General features: G+C 47.5%; 1 protein-coding gene across 3 annotated transcripts in view; it reads left to right on the top strand.

The window, feature by feature from the left end:
• The window catches only part of CCDC149 (coiled-coil domain containing 149), a 214667-nt gene that overhangs the window by 46351 nt on the left and 152269 nt on the right, over window positions 1-16047 (top strand). Inside the window, exon 1 of one of the 3 annotated variants that reach the window (XM_063921853.1) lies at window positions 12231-12468. The exons of 1 other annotated variant lie outside the window; for it this stretch is intronic. In XM_063921853.1, coding sequence (XP_063777923.1) covers window positions 12421-12468 — 48 coding nt within the window. In that variant the 5' untranslated portion in view covers window positions 12231-12420. Of the gene's footprint in view, window positions 1-12230; window positions 12469-16047 lie in introns of those variants that run through there. One more of the 3 variants, XM_063921870.1, reaches the window with a different exon arrangement.

Raw genomic sequence — 16047 nt, 5'->3', positions numbered from 1 at the left:
CACTGAGGAGCCGTTGCCCATTGTGTCCCCATCATGTATTAAAGTGGGCATTACCCAGGACCTCTTATCATTAGTCCTTAGAGCACAGGAGCAGGCTCCTCCAGACCTTCCGGTAGGTCTTTTGTTTGTGCCTCCTAGGTTAAGACAGCGAGTGTTCCTGGAATTCCATGCCAAGAAGTCGGCAGGTCACCCGGGTATTGCCAGAACTCGGGAGTTGCTATCTAGGGCGGTGTGGTGGCCCTCGGTGGCTAAGGATGTGGATCAGTGGGTTCGGGCATGTGACATCTGTGCCCGAAATAAGACTCCTAGAGGGGTTCCTGTTGGCCCATTACATCCACTCTCTATCCCATCTAAGCCATGGACCCACATTTCAATGGATTTTGTGGTGGACTTGCCCAAATCCTCGGGGATGACAGCCATCTGGGTTGTCGTTGACAGGTTTTCGAAGATGGCGCACTTCGTTCCACTGGTTGGGCTGCCATCGGCCAGACGCCTGTCTGAATTATTTATGCTGCATGTTGTGCGTCTCCACGGGTTGCCACTTGATGTGGTCTCTGACCGCGGATCCCAGTTTGTGGACAAATTCTGGAGGGCATTTTGTTCCGATCTCCAGATTTCTGTCAGCTTGTCGTCAGGCTACCATCCGCAGTCTAATGGGCAGACTGAAAGGGTGAACCAGTCCTTGGAGCAGTTCCTCAGGTGTTATGTCTCCAAGTGTCAGACTGACTGGGTTGCTCATCTGTCCATGGCGGAGTTTGCCTATAACAACGCGGCTCACTCTGCTACAGGGATCTCTCCCTTCCTTTGTGTGTATGGGCATCATCCTAAGGCCAATTCTTTTGACCCCCTGGACTCCACGCCTGGTGGTTCCTCTGTGGTTTCGGTCCTTAGAGGTATTTGGCGGAAAGTGAAGAAAGCCCTTGTGTCTGTGTCATTAGTGACCAAAAGGGTTTTTGATAAGCGGAAAAGACCCTGCAGCTTCAAATTAGGAGACTTCGTCTGGTTGTCTACCAAGAATTTGAAGTTGAGACAGCCATCTCATAAGTTAGGCCCCCGGTTCATCGGCCCTTATAAGATCACCAGGGTTATCAATCCGGTGGCATTTCAGTTAGATCTGCCCCGTTCTTTGGGTATCAATAAAACATTTCATTGTTCCCTTTTAAAACGGGCGATTAGTAATCCTTCTTCCAGTGGAAGACCTTCCCCTCTTCTGATACGTGGCCAGAGGGAGTTTGTTGTTGAAAGGATTCTTGACTCCAAGATGGTTCGGGGTCGGCTGTCATTTTTGGTGCACTGGAAGGGGTATGGCCCGGAGGGGCGGTCGTGGGTGCGCAGTTGTGATCTTCATGCCCCCAGACTGATACGCTCGTTCTTCTCGCAGTTCCCCGATAAACCCGGTGGTAGGGGTTCTTTGACCCCTCGTCAGAGGGGGGGTACTGTTAGGGTCTCCTGCCCTGTGCTGCCACGTCGTCATGGCAACCGGGAGACAAGTGCTAGCGGAGTAACCTGAGCGCAGCTGATACTCCGGTTCGGGTCTTTTGCTGTGCAGTGGTTACAGGCTCTGTGCACGGCAGGGGATCCGGTGCTGGTTTTTGTGCTCACAGTCTGTGAGGTCTGAGTGGGGCGTGGACAGCACCTGCTTTATAAGGCCTCTTCTCAGGTTAAGCAGATGCTGCTGAATCTTTGTTGGTTAGTCAGTTCCTGAAAGTTAGCCAGTACTGTGTAGCTTTGTATTTGTTGCTGCTTACTGCAAATAGGCCTGGGGATTTGGTACTACACTCTGCCAATCCAGACCTAGCAGTAAGACTGGAGTCAGTCGTTTAGCTTGCTGGGGTTCTTTTACTACTCTGTGAACTTAGCAAGTTTGCGGCTGTATTCTAAGACTTGCCTGCCTAAATCCTGTATCACTGTGCAAGATGTCAGGTGTCAGTTTAGTGGCAGTAAGCTGAACCTGTGCACTGCAAGTGAGAATTAGGATTGTGGAGACTCTCCTTGTGTCTATCATTCCATCTCTGACCAAGGAGTTTACTGCCACACCCGTTGGTAACCCTTTAGGGTTTTGCTGTTGCCCTTAGCAACAGCATTTCGGGTTCTCTACGTATTAAAACACAACATCTTGCTTTTCCCATCTGAGCATTACTTATACTAGGGAGACACCCAGTTCCTTAGCCTCTGGGCCTCTCTGTTCACTTTGTGTGTATTTTGTTACCCTATCACCTTCTGTGTACGTAATGTCATATTCCCCAGTCTGTCTGTGAGTTCATTTGTTTTGCATACCTATCCGTTCAGACACCAGTACATTCCTGCAGGCACTGGTGTGCATAACAGTTCAAACACCAGTACATTCCTGCAGGCACTGGAGTGCATAACAGTTCTGACACCAGTACATTCCTGCAGGCACTGGTGTGCATAACACTTACCCTCCCCAGGAAGTGTCAGTCGCTGGAATGTCCCTGAGTGATCAGGCTACTTCCCTTAAAATAAAAAAAATTACACAAATCACGTTAACAATGTGCAAGTAGCGTTCTTCTGAATTCAAAACACGCTAATGCACACAATCACATGCGGTACAATCGTATCTGCACACAAGCAACTAATCTTATGTGCGGCACGATCAGTGGAATCGAAAATTTCTGCTGCGAATTCCTTCAGCCTTGAGCTTTGTTGGCCTATATGGGTCTCGCACCAACCCCTCTTCGGTTGTGCTTCTCTACTTCTAGTCTGCTGTACCTGAACCTCTTGTTCTGTGACCTCCTGGTCCGTGACCTCCTGGTCCGTGACCTCCTGGTCTGTGACCTCCTGGTCTGTGATCTCCTGGTCTGTTATGTACAGCAGACTCTACTGCTCATTAATGTGTCGAGTCTAACAAGGGACGCCTCCCAAGCCACCCCACGATATCACTCTCGCTGGTGTATCTCTTTCTACTGGCCTATGGTTCCCGCTTCCGTAATAAAAGATAATTCTTATATATACACACACTCTTACCACATGTACACTTTAATTTTTATTTCTGCGCAGAAATCCTTTCATTCAGTATTAGCCTAACCCAGAAGAATTGCAATAGAGAAGGTTTTTTCTTTTTCTTTTAACTTTAAACTTTTGGATTTGAGATAGATCTGTGTTATTATCGCGTTATTTCCTTATCGCCTACTAAACAATACTATCGTGCGGTTTGTTTAATGTGGGCGTATCCGTACGCTCCGTGCGTCGACCCTTGCGTTGCGTACGCCCTGCCCTTGTAAGGACACGTGTACACAACCCAAGTACGTCCACAGTAACACACTACACGTTTATCAATGTGAATGATCTTTAACCGTAATCATTCACTATACACCACCCAAATCTCCCTTGTATTCTTAGGCGAGACTGTGTGCGTGCCTTTTACAATTATACCCTTAAATATTACTTTTTATCTTTTAACTATTAATAACAACAAATGTCTCAGCGCTTTACCAATGGTATGTGGCAATCAGGAGAATGAGATGTGAAAATTACACAAATGAACATGCAATTCTAAATTTAATCTAATAACATACATTGATGTAAGCACACGCATATAGATATTACATATAAGTACCAATCACTATTACTTATGATTGACTATGATATAGATTAAATAAATGCATAAATAAAAAAAAACTCATTAAATGATGATTTCTTTTTGACAATGGATGGCTGATTATTTCCTGAGTCAACTGAAAATCAGCCGCTTTAGAAAAAAAAAATTGACCTTCCCAAAATGGCCGCTGCTCCTCCCCCTTCCACATCCATGAGGTTTACACAAAATGGGGGACAGACCTTTTGTCACAAAGAAAATCATCATGCCAGCTCCTTTTAGTTATCACGCTATGCAGAGCGATTAAAAATAATTTTTAAACCTATTTAAACAGACACCATCCAATCTGCGTGTGTAGTTGGCACCAAATAGAAATAAAAACCAGATTTACAAAGACAATAACGTACTGTTCCTACCTTCCAGTTCCCGAATTCCCTCAGCACTCCTTACCAAGTGAAGCAGACGCTTATCTGGTCAGCACTGCAGTATCCCCGACCTCCAAACGGTTTAACGAGGGATACTACCTTTCCGCCCTTTGCTGACCGATAATGTCTGCTAAAATTACCTAGTGCAGATATGTGAAGACCGGAGGAGCCCTCAATTGACAAAGCCTATATGTTTATCCTATTTAAAACACTTTAAAAGGTTAAGAGACACAGTACGCAATTGGCGCAAAAGGTACCGCAAGGGTACGCCCTTAGTGTAGCAGACACTTACAGAATTAAACTTTAATAACTATACCTTAAGGAATGTACTTATACTGTAAACATTTGTGCAGTGATAAGGTGTAAATGCAACACAGTGTAACCTTGTTAGTTTAAAAGCAGTATGAGCGTCTGTGACGCTCTGAGAACCCTTTAGCAATATAATAAACACTCTAATACCGGTCTAAGGTCACAACACCTTTAAGGAAGAGAATGAACGTTCAATTGCAAAAGAATAATACAATACAAGTCATACACTACCAAGATAACATAAAATACCTAACCGAATTACCACACATAAAATACAATAACGACACGATTACATTTAAAGGGGGGAAGGAGAGAGAGAGAGAGAGAGAGAGATGGCTTACAACATTAATAGGAGATAAATATGGTTGCAGAGAAACTTACACATGTGGGAGCGATCGCTGCGCAGTTAGTCAATGTTGAGAACCTTTGTGTTGAGAAACTTGTGCTCACCCTGGCTGGCTGTCCCTATATACACAACACACACAGCAACAACACAATGGTCCCTACAATACCGCATGGGACAGAAGCTAGACTCCATTTTGGGAAAAACTCCCATGATTCCAAAGTCTGTAACATATGATTTAAAAGGGAATGCTAGCAGCCATTTTAGATTTGCAAGTCCAAACACATGGCATTCTTTAATTGACAAAGCCTATACCATAATCACATAGCAGAAGACATAAGACTCCACTATATTCCAAAATGTCTAAGCTTCAATATAATGCATATGTTTTGATTTTACAATTCCAAACCATCTAAATCACCTTTCACAATTTCAAGCCAACACAGTATCTCAATAACCAGGTACCCACAAGTATCAGCCTGCTGTTGCTACAAGCACATGACTACAGTAACAAAAGGAAGTATGTTTTGACTTCTAACCTTCAGCAAGATGTATCATGTAAAACTACTATAATCTGTTATAAATCACCATCCATAAATGTATACCAGAGATGCTATGCTACAGATTGTCTACTGTTCCAATTCATTACAGATTTCATAGAGTATCATCCCAAACACCCAACAATCACACAACTGCACAAGCATCATTAACCTTAAGCCATTTGTATCTCCAAACTAACTATTCTATGCCAATCATTTCACAACTACTTTACCACAAACACATATTTAAACTATTCTATGCCATTAAGCCATGTGAATTCAATACTTAGCCTTCGTAAGGAGGTCAGTCCTGGTGATGAGCCAGCCATGCTTCTGGGTGCTATGTAGCTGTGTGAGTGACTGTGCCCTGTGATTTCCAGTGGATATATCATACCTGCATTACAGCTGTGGGGGTGTGTCAACCACAGGAAGTGTGTGTCTTTCACAGCATGTGGGCTAGCTGTATCAGTGAGCTGAGCATGTGATCTTGGTTATGCAAAACGTTGGGTGATGACTAACACATTCCTGTCTTGTGGAAAGCTATTGTTTGGCGAATACAAAACAACCCCTGTCTCTGGGTTTTGTTCGGTATTCTCAATGTCCACTTTCAGTTGAGACAATGACATCTCAGCAATCATTCTTCTGGAGAGAATCCTAAACCCATTCGTAAACACAGGTGTTGGCCCTCTATTGAATCTCAAAGCTTAGTGTAATTAAAGGCTATTGTGCTCCGTCTGCGGGAAAGAAACTGATTCGGAATACAATTAATCTTCAATTACTATTCCTGTGCTTAACTATGCATAAGAACACGTGAAGCCCTCCCAACATGAAAGCTATTGTTTGGGGAATCTCTAAGGTCAAAGAGCCATCTTGAGACCCACTGATACCTGTTGAACTCAGGGGAATATTAACTTATAAAATACATTATTTTGATAAAATATGCAGCGTGCACACGCATGAAGTGCATATATGGCAACGTGCAGCGTGATATTTTTCTGACTTTGACAGTATGTGTACGCACATAGTCACGGGCACACTGGCCGCGAATCGCGGCACTGATGAGCCTGGCTACATCTGTATATTCAGCAGCTCCTACTTTTTTCAGCCAAGAGGGTTGCTGCTGCCCATGCAGGAGAGGGAGAGGATAGAGCCGGCCCCCGGACAGACAGGTCCCAGTGCCTGCGCAATCGCAGCTCAGTCTGGCAGTCCCGGAGGGAGGAAACACATCCCAATGGGACTGCTTGTCCTGGGGTGACTGGCAGGTAGGACTTCCAATAGGAAGTCACTGCCAGCCACCGTGAAGCCACTTAGCCAGTGAGGGAGACACACAAGGGATTTTGCCAAAGACACACAAGTAGGAGTAGGGGTTATAAGCAAAGGATGGGGGACCGTAATCTTCAGTAAGAAACCTTATCACCCTCCTGACCTGCCAGCAGCCAGTGCAGCCCCCCCCCCCGGGAGGTCCCCCGGCAGGACATACACAGAGGGACCAGCCAGCTGACTCCAAGCACCGCAGAAGGGGACCACCGGAGAAGACAGTGACGGAAAGGTCAGTATACATGAATTGTTACTTATCAAAGCTACATATCACATCGAACTGATGCGATGTATAGTGATAAGTAACAATTCATTTTTTGATTTCTTCATGAATAGACCCGATAGAGAGATGGCAGTGGAGAAGCACAGAGGGATGATGCTGGAGAGACACACACAGAGGGATGATGCTGGAGAGACACACACAGAGGGATGATGCTGGAGAGACACACACAGAGGGATGATGCTGGAGAGACACACACAGGGGCTGATGCTGAAGAGATACACGGGGCTTTTCTCTGCTGCAAGAATAGACCATTGTGTCTCTCCATGGCCATCCCCCTGTGCCCCTCCATCACTAGCCCCATGTGTGTCTGTCTCTCCAGAACTAGCACTCCCATCTCTCTAGCACCATGCCTCTGTGTGTCTCCAGCACCAGCCCCATGTGTGTCTGTCTCTCCAGAACTAGCCCTCCCATCTCTCTAGTACCATGCCTCTGTGTGTCTCCAGCACCAGCCCTGTGTGTCTCTCCAGCACCAGCACCCCTGTGTGTCTCTCCAGCAACATCCCCCCTCTGTGTCTCTCCAGCACCAGCACCCCTGTGTGTCTCTCCAGCAACATCCCCCATGTGTGTCTCTCCAGCAACATCCCCCCTCTGTGTCTCTCCAGCACCAGCACCCCTGTGTGTCTCTCCAGCAACATCCCCCCTGTGTGTCTCTCCAGCACCAGCACCCCTGTGTGTCTCTCCAGCACCAGCACCCCTGTGTGTCTCTCCAGCACCAGCACCCCTGTGTGTCTCTCCAGCAACATCCCCCCTGTGTGTCTCTCCAGCACCAGCACCCCTGTGTGTCTCTGCAGCAACATCCCCCCTGTGTGTCTCTCCAGCAACATCCCCCCTGTGTGTCTCTCCAGCACCAGCACTCCTGTGTGTCTCTCCAGCACCAGCACCCCTGTGTCTCTCCAGCAACATCCCCCCTGTGTGTCTCTCCAGCACCAGCACCCCTGTGTGTCTCTGCAGCAACATCCCTCTGTGTCTCTTCAGCACCATCCCGCTGTGTCTCTCCAGCAACATCCCACTGTGTCTCTACAGCAACATCCCGCTGTGTCTCTCCAGCAACATCCCACTGTGTCTCTCCAGCAACATCCCGCTGTGTCTCTCCAGCAACATCCCGCTGTGTCTCTCCAGCAACATCCCACTGTGTCTCTCCAGCAACATCCCTCTGTGTCTCTTCAGCACCATCCCGCTGTGTCTCTCCCGCAACATCCCGCTGTGTCTCTCCAGCAACATCCCACTGTGTCTCTCCAGCAACATCCCACTGTGTCTCTCCAGCAACATCCCACTGTGTCTCTCCAGCACCATCCCACTGTGTCTCTACAGCAACATCCCTCTGTGTCTCTCCAGCAACATCCCACTGTGTCTCTCCAGCAACATCCCACTGTGTCTCTCCAGCAACATCCCAACATCCCGCTGTGTCTCTCCAGCAACATCCTACTGTGTCTCTCCAGCAACATCCCAATGTTTCTCTCCAGCAACATCCCACTGTGTCTCTACAGCACCATCCCGCTGTGTCTCTCCAGCAACATCCCACTGTGTCTCTACAGCAACATCCCGCTGTGTCTCTCTAGCACCATCCCACGGTGTCTCTCTGGCACCAGCCCCCTGTGTGTCTCTCCAGCACCATCTTTCTGTATCTCTACAGCACCATCGCTCTGTGTGTCTACAGCACCAGCCCCGTGTGTCTCTCCAGAATCAACCCCATGTCTGTCTCTCCAGCATCATCCCTCTGTGCTTCTCCACTGCCATCCCCCTGTGCCTCTCCAGCACCAACCCCCTGTGTGTCTGTCTTTCCAGTACCATGCCTCTGTGTGTCTCCAGCACCAGCCCTGAGGGTCTCTCCAGCACCATCCCTCTATGTCACTCCAGCACCAGCCTCCCTGTGTGTCTCTCCAGCAACACCCCTGAGTCTCCCCAGCACCAGCCACCTGGTGTGTCTCTCGAACACCATGCCTGTGTGTCTCCAGCACTAGTGCCCCTGTGCCTCTCCAGTATCATACCTCTGTGTCTCTACAGCATTAGCCCCCCTGTGTCTCTCTAGCACCATCCCACTGTGTCTCTCCAGCACCATCCCTCTGTGTCTCTCCAGCACCATCCCTCTGTGTCTCTCCAGCACCATCCCGCTGTGTCTTTCCAGCACCATCCCACTGTGTCTCTCTAGCACCAGCCCCCTGTGTGTCTCTCTAGCACCAGCCCCCTGTGTGTCTCTCTAGCACCAGTCCCCTGTGTGTCTCTCTAGCACCATCGCTCTGTATCTCTCCAGCGTTATCACACTGTCTCCAGCACCAGCCCTCTATGTGTCTCTCCAGCACCAGCCCTCTATGTGTCTCTCCAGCACCAGCCCTCTATGTGTCTCTACATTATCAGCCCCCTATATGTCTCTCCAGCATCAGCCCCCTGTGCCTCTCCACTGCCATCTCTCTGTGCCTCTCCACCGCCATCTCTCTGTTTCTCTCCAGCCCCAGGTCTTTCCACCACCATCCCTCTGTGCCTCTCCACCGCCACATCTTTGTGTGTCTCCAGCACATCCCTCTGTGAGTCTCCAGCACCAGCCACCTATGTCTCTCCAGCAACAGCCCCATGTCTGTCCACCACCATCCCTCTTTGCCTCTCCACCGCCATATCTCTGTGTCTCCAGCACCATCACTCTGTGAGTCTCCAGCACCAGCTTATGTCTTTCTAGCACTATCATTGTGTTACTATAGCATCATCCCCGAGTCTCTCGAAAACCATTTCCCAGTCTCTGCAAAGCCATCCCCCTGTGTCTAGCCAGTGCTATCTCCTCTGTGTTACCCTAGTGCAATATCCTCTCCCCACAAGCTTCCTCTCCCTCGAGCTCCATCTCCTCTGCGACCCCAGCTCCATTTCCTCTACCCCAGTGCCATCTACTGTGTCCCCAGCTCCATCTCCACCTGTGTTTATCTGGCCCCAATACCCTGTATCTCCAGCCCTATCCACATCATCAGTTCCAATCTTACTGCACCCACATGTCACCATTCACCTAGTCTTACTTTACTGTACCTCCATCACCAGCCCCCTTTTACTACACCCCTATGTTACCATGTACACAGTCTTACTGTACCCACATGACAAGCCCCATCTTACTGTACTCACATTACTATGAATCCAGAATTTTAGTATCCCATGTTATCCTGCAACCAGCCATACTGCACCCCAGGTTAGCAGTAATATAACGCTGTAACATCTGTGGCTCATATATGACTGCACTGCCTTATTTATAGCAATATAACTATTATAAATTAAAGTAATTATCTGTTACCCAGGGATATGGAAAGAACTAATTTCCTTCTTTATCAATGAGTAATAATTTTCACTGTGAGTGATAAATTTCACCAGTCAATCCGCTCCTAACTGTCATTTTTCAAACCCAGTCTGTGACATGGAAGTTAGGAGCTGATTGGCTGGTTCAATTTATCATTCACAGTGAAATTTATTACTCATTGATAAATAAGGGCATATTTTTGTTATATGATATTGACTAATAGTAATACATTTTGAAGTTTAATTACATTTATTTTGTCAGTGAAAGCAGCTGCGCTACCAGGCACACAGCCGCTTCCACATGTTCTGATGAAACCTCTGATTCAGGAAGCAGACACTAGAGCAGACTCTGCAGCGCCCATCTCTGAATCAGGCAGCAGACACTAGAGCAGACTCAGCAGCGCCCATCTCTGAATCAGGCAGCAGACACTAGAGCAGACTTAGCAGCGTCCATCTAGATCAGATGCAGCAGCGCACATTTCTGAATCAGGAAACAGACACTACAGCAAACTCAGCAGTACCCAGCTGTGAATTAGGCACCAGACACTAGAGCAGACTCATCAGCCCCCATCTCTGAATCAGGCAGCAGACACTAGATCAAACGCAGCAGCGCCCATCTCTGAATCAGGCTACAATCACTAGAGAAGACTCAGCAGCGACCATCTTTGAATCAGGCAGCAGACACTAAAGGAGACGCAGCAGCGCCCTTCTCTGAATCAGGCAGCAGACACTAGAGCATATGCAGCAGAGCTCATATCTGAATCAGGCAACAGCCACTAGAGCAGACTCAGCAGCGCCCATCTCTGAATCAGGCAGCAGACACTAGAGCAGACTCTGCAGCGCCCATCTCTGAATCAGGCAGCAGACACTAGAGCAGACTCAGCAGCGCCCATCTCTGAATCAGGCAGCAGACACTAGAGCAGACTCTGCAGCGCCCATCTCTGAATCAGGCAGCAGACACTAGAGCAGACTCTGCAGCGCCCATCTCTGAATCAGGCAGCAGACACTAGAGCAGACTCAGCAGCGCCCAGCTCTGAATTAGGCACCAGACACTGGAGCAGACAAAGCAGCACCCATCTCTGAATCAGGCGACAGCCATTTGAGCAGACGCAGAAGCGCCCATCTCTGAATCAGGCAGCAGACACTAGAGCAGACTCTGCAGCGCCCATCTCTGAATCAGGCAGCAGACACTAGAGCAGACTCAGCAGCGCCCAGCTCTGAATTAGGCACCAGACACTAGAGCAGACAAAGCAGCACCCATCTCTGAATCAGGCGACAGCCATTTGAGCAGACGCAGAAGCGCCCACCTCTGAATCAGGCAGCAGACACTAGAGCAAATGCAGCAGCGCCCATCTCTGAATCAGGAAATAGACACTAGAGCAGACGCAGCAGCGCCCATCTCTGAATCAGGAAATAGACACTAGAGCAGACGCAGCAGCGCCCATCTCTGAATCAGGAAATAGACACTAGAGCAGACGCAGCAGTGCCCATCTCTGAATCAGGCAGCAGACACTAGAGCAGACGCAGCAGCGCCCATCTCTGAATCAGGCAGCAGACACTAGAGCAAACGCAGCAGCGCCCATCTCTGAATCAGGCCATAGATGTCAAATTTGACAAAAAAGTGATGAAAAAGCTGTAACTCACCAGTGACATAAACACAAATATACAGTATCCACTCTGATCTATGAAACAGCAATTTAAGTGATTTCTACCTATGTAAAGCAGGTGAATAATCTAATTTTTCAGATTTAAATGGTCACATTTATTTGAATGGTGTGGAAATGAGCTGGTGGCGGAAATGCACTCGTTTTACCAGTGAAATTTGGTTTCCCCATGAAGGCGCAACAAGCAAGCACTCTAATGTGATGCAGTAAAGACAGCAATAATAGCATCTAAACTCCCCATTTGTTCTTTAATATAATGTAAAGATGACTGCAGAGGTTCGGTATTGATGGCTAATTAGTGAGAGTGCTATTGATGGCTAATTAGTGAGCGTGCTGGGTACTGTACCTTGTGTTACAGCTCCACAGCACACGTAATAATGACATAGCAGTATTAGTCATGCATGACAGACGCTGCATTTAGTGTAGCTACTATAGAAGAATCACTATATCCTACACAGGAGTAATAACAGTAATATAGACTGGGCCCAGCAGCAGCAAGCACTGTGCTGTTGACTTCCCTGGGAGGAGAGGGAATCCCCCCTGGCCGGGAATCTCCGCCGCCCGCACTCTCTTATTGGTTACCGGCTGCACCAACCCTCCCCGGGAACGTCGGCACAGAGGGACCGCGCATGCGCTGTTCCCGATACCCGGAGTTTGGGCTGTAGTAGGTAGGGAGATTGCGGGGAGCTGAGGCTGGAGCATCCCGGTAACAGCATGAGGAGCGGAGCAGGGGGAGATACGGATGATGGCCGGGACTGGGAGGTGAGGATGGGGTACCCTGTGCCTGCCCCTCTCCGTACATTTCATTACTGTGCTGCAGCATGGAGTCTCCACTGCACAGGAAGCCCAGGTGCAGGAGGGGGATCCATATACACTGCATTACCATTACTGTGTATACTATATATACACAGTGCTGTCACTCTACTCATCACCATCATTGCTGGGTGACTATCACAACTCATGGCAATTGGGACTAGTGTATCTATCTATCTATCTATCTATCTATCTATCTATCTATCTATCTATCTATCTATCTAGTTCACATCCCAGTCTCTGAGGATTGCTAGTGTGACTTGGCCTTGTGGAAGATCTAGCTACAGTATAAGTGGGGGACCGTTATACCCCTCTCACACTGCCATAAATATCCCAGGTTATTGCACGTGAACCCGCAGCATCCCAGGATATTGTGCAAGCACCTTGTTGAAATTTCTCAGGTTGAGCAATCCGACATTTCAACCCAGGTAACAAGTCGGGTTGTACATGGGTTCAACTAGCTTACGGTGTAGTGTGAGTGGGTAAGCCGTGTCGATGCGACCTGGGACCCGTTCACACCATAAGAAGAACCGGCGCTTGGAGATGAACCCGTTTCCAAACACCAGCTTGGGATGCGTCGGCAGTAACGTCACCAGGCCGGGTTGTCAGTCTGGTCTGAAAGGGGTCTCAAGCCGGGCTTGCACCTGCAAAGTATCTGTGTACAAAATCCCAGGTGCGACCCGCCTCTGCAGTGTGAAAGGGGCATTAGTTATGTGTACATGGGCCATTCCAATTTGAACACACCCCACCCAAATCTAACTCTTTCTGCACGTTTCAGCTGCCCACCCTGCAGTGCACATGGGGGGTAATTCAGAGTTGATCGCAGCAGCAAATTTGTTAGCAGCTGGGCAAAACCATGTGCAGTGCAGGTGTGGAAGATATAGCATGTGCAGAGAGTTATATTTGGGTGGGTTATATTGTTTCTGTGCAGAGTAAATACTGGCTGCTTTATTTTTACACTGCAATTTAGATTTCAGTTTGAACACACTCCACCCAAATCTAACTCTCTCTGTACATGTTATATCTGCCCCCCCACACCCCCGCAGCATGCTTTTGCCCAACTGCTAACAAATTTGCTGCTACACTGAAGTCTGAATTACCCCCATTGTGTCGTGTAAAACAGAATAAAAAAAAGCCTAATTAGGCAATTTGATATTACTTCCATCTTTTAAAAAGTAAATAGCTTACTCATGTTAAGTTTAAACAAAAATTGGTATGTTCAAACTTGTACAAATGTCCCTATGTGACAGTGGAATATGCCACATTTATTGACCCCAATGTTAGGATGAGCCAATTATTGCAGCGGTTTTGCCGTTTTGTGAGATGAAACGTTTGCTACTGTACACATCCTGCCCCACATCTCTAGATCCCAATTGGCAGTTATTTATTTCACCGAAGTGCAGCTTATGAGTACCTTATCAGGGATGTTTAACAGTGTGTGTATAGTGGTGGGTCCCCCCACAACCTTATTGCCCCTGGGCCCCCACCTGCCTTAATTCGGTCCTGAGCGGCGGCACATAATCAGTGCGACTCATTGTAGTGCTGCCGGTCCTTCATTGTAGTGGGCCTTGGTGCAATGCATCGGCTGCACTGCCACTAGTTCTGCTTGTCTGCTGAGCCTTTTTTTTTTTGTCTGGTCTAGCTTTGTATGTGTATTACTTCCTTTGGATTCCAGTCCCTGGCTCTGTACCTTGCAGTAGACTATTGTCTATGACACTGGCATCGGTAAATATTCATCCTAAAGAGAGAACTAAGGGGGTAATTCCAAGTTGATCGCAGCAGGAATTTTGTTAGCAGTTGGCTAAAACCATGTGCACTGCAGGGGAGGCAGATATAATATGTGCAGAAAGAGTTAGATTTGGGTGGGTTATTTTGTTTCTGTGCAGGGTAAATACTGGCTGCTTTATTTTTACACTGCAAGTTAGATTGCAGATTGAACACACCACACCCAAATCTAACTCTCTCTGCACATGTTAAATCTGCCTCCCCTGCAGTGCACATGGTTTTGCCCAACTGCTAACAAAATTCCTGCTGCCATCAACTTGGAATTACCCCCTAACTTTCTTCAGGACTTCTCTTTCCCTGGGCGATGGCAGTATATTTAACTCCAGCCAGTGTGTTTAGGTTTGTGATGGCAGACAAAATAATGGTAATGTAAAGCAGATTTTACAAACCTTAGCTTATACAGTGCATCCAGAAAGTATTCACAGTGCTTCACTTTTTCTACATTTTATGTTACAGCCTTATTCCACACACAGTACCCCATAATGACAACATGAAAAAAGTTTTTCTGAGATTTCTGCAAATTTATTATAAATAAAAAAAATCACATGTACAATTGTACATAAGTATTCACAGCCTTTGCTCAATACTTTGTTGATGCACCTTTGACAGCAAATACAGCCTCAAGTATTTTTGAATATGATGCCACAAGCTTGGCACACCTATCTTTGGGCAGTTTTGCCCATTCCTCTTTGCAGCACCTCTCAAGCTCCATCAGGTTGTATGGGAAGCGTTGGTGCACTGCCATTTTCAGATTTCTCCAGAGATGTTCAATCGGATTCAAGTCTGGGCTCTGGCTGGGCCACTCAGGGACATTCACAGAGTTGTCCTGAAGACACTCCTTTGATATTTTGGCTGTGTGCTTAGGGTCGTTGTCCTGCTGAAAAATGAAGCGTTGCCCCACTCCTAAGATCAAGGGCTCTCTGGAGCACGTTTTCATCCAGGATGTCTCTGTATATTGCTGCATTCATCTTTCCCTCTATCCTGACTAGTCTCCCAGTTTCTGCCACTGAAAAATATCCCCACAGCATGATGCTGCCACCACCATGCTTCACTGTAGGGTTGATATTGGCCTGGTGATGTGCAGTGCCTGGTTTCCTCCAAACAGGATGCTTGGCATTCACGCCAATGAGTTCAAACTTTGTCTCCTCAAATGAGAGAATTTTGTTTCTCATGGTCTGAGAGTCCTTCAGGTGCATTTTGGCAAACTCCAGGTGGGCTGACAATTGCCTTGTTTTTTTGTTTTTTTTTTAACTAAGGAGTGGCTGCCGTCTGGCTACTCTACCATACAGGCCTGATTGGTGGATTGCTGCAGAGATGGTTGTCCTTCTGGAACATTCTCCTCTCTCCACAGAGGAATGCTGACAGAGTGACCATTAAGTTCTTGGTCACCTCCCTGACTAGGGCCTTTCTCCCCCGATTGCTCAGTTTAGACTGTTCGTCAGCTCTAGAAAGAGTCCTGGTGGTTCCAAATGTCTTCCATTTACGGATGATGGATAATTGGAACCTTCAAAGCAGCAGATATTTTTCTGCACCCTTCCCCAGATTTGTGCATCGAGACATTTCTGTCTCGGAGGTCTACAGGACAATTCCTTTGACTTCATGCATGGTTTGTGCTCAGACATGCACTGTCAAGTGTGGGACCTTATATAGACAGGTCTGTGCCTTTCCAAATTATGTCCAATCAACTGAATTTACCACAGGTGTACTCCAGTTAAGCTGTAGGAACATCTCAAGAATGATCAG

This window comes from Pseudophryne corroboree, chromosome 1, assembly GCF_028390025.1.
Source record: "Pseudophryne corroboree isolate aPseCor3 chromosome 1, aPseCor3.hap2, whole genome shotgun sequence".
Lineage (NCBI taxonomy): Eukaryota > Metazoa > Chordata > Amphibia > Anura > Myobatrachidae > Pseudophryne > Pseudophryne corroboree.
This window is presented reverse-complemented; position numbering and strand designations above follow the sequence as displayed.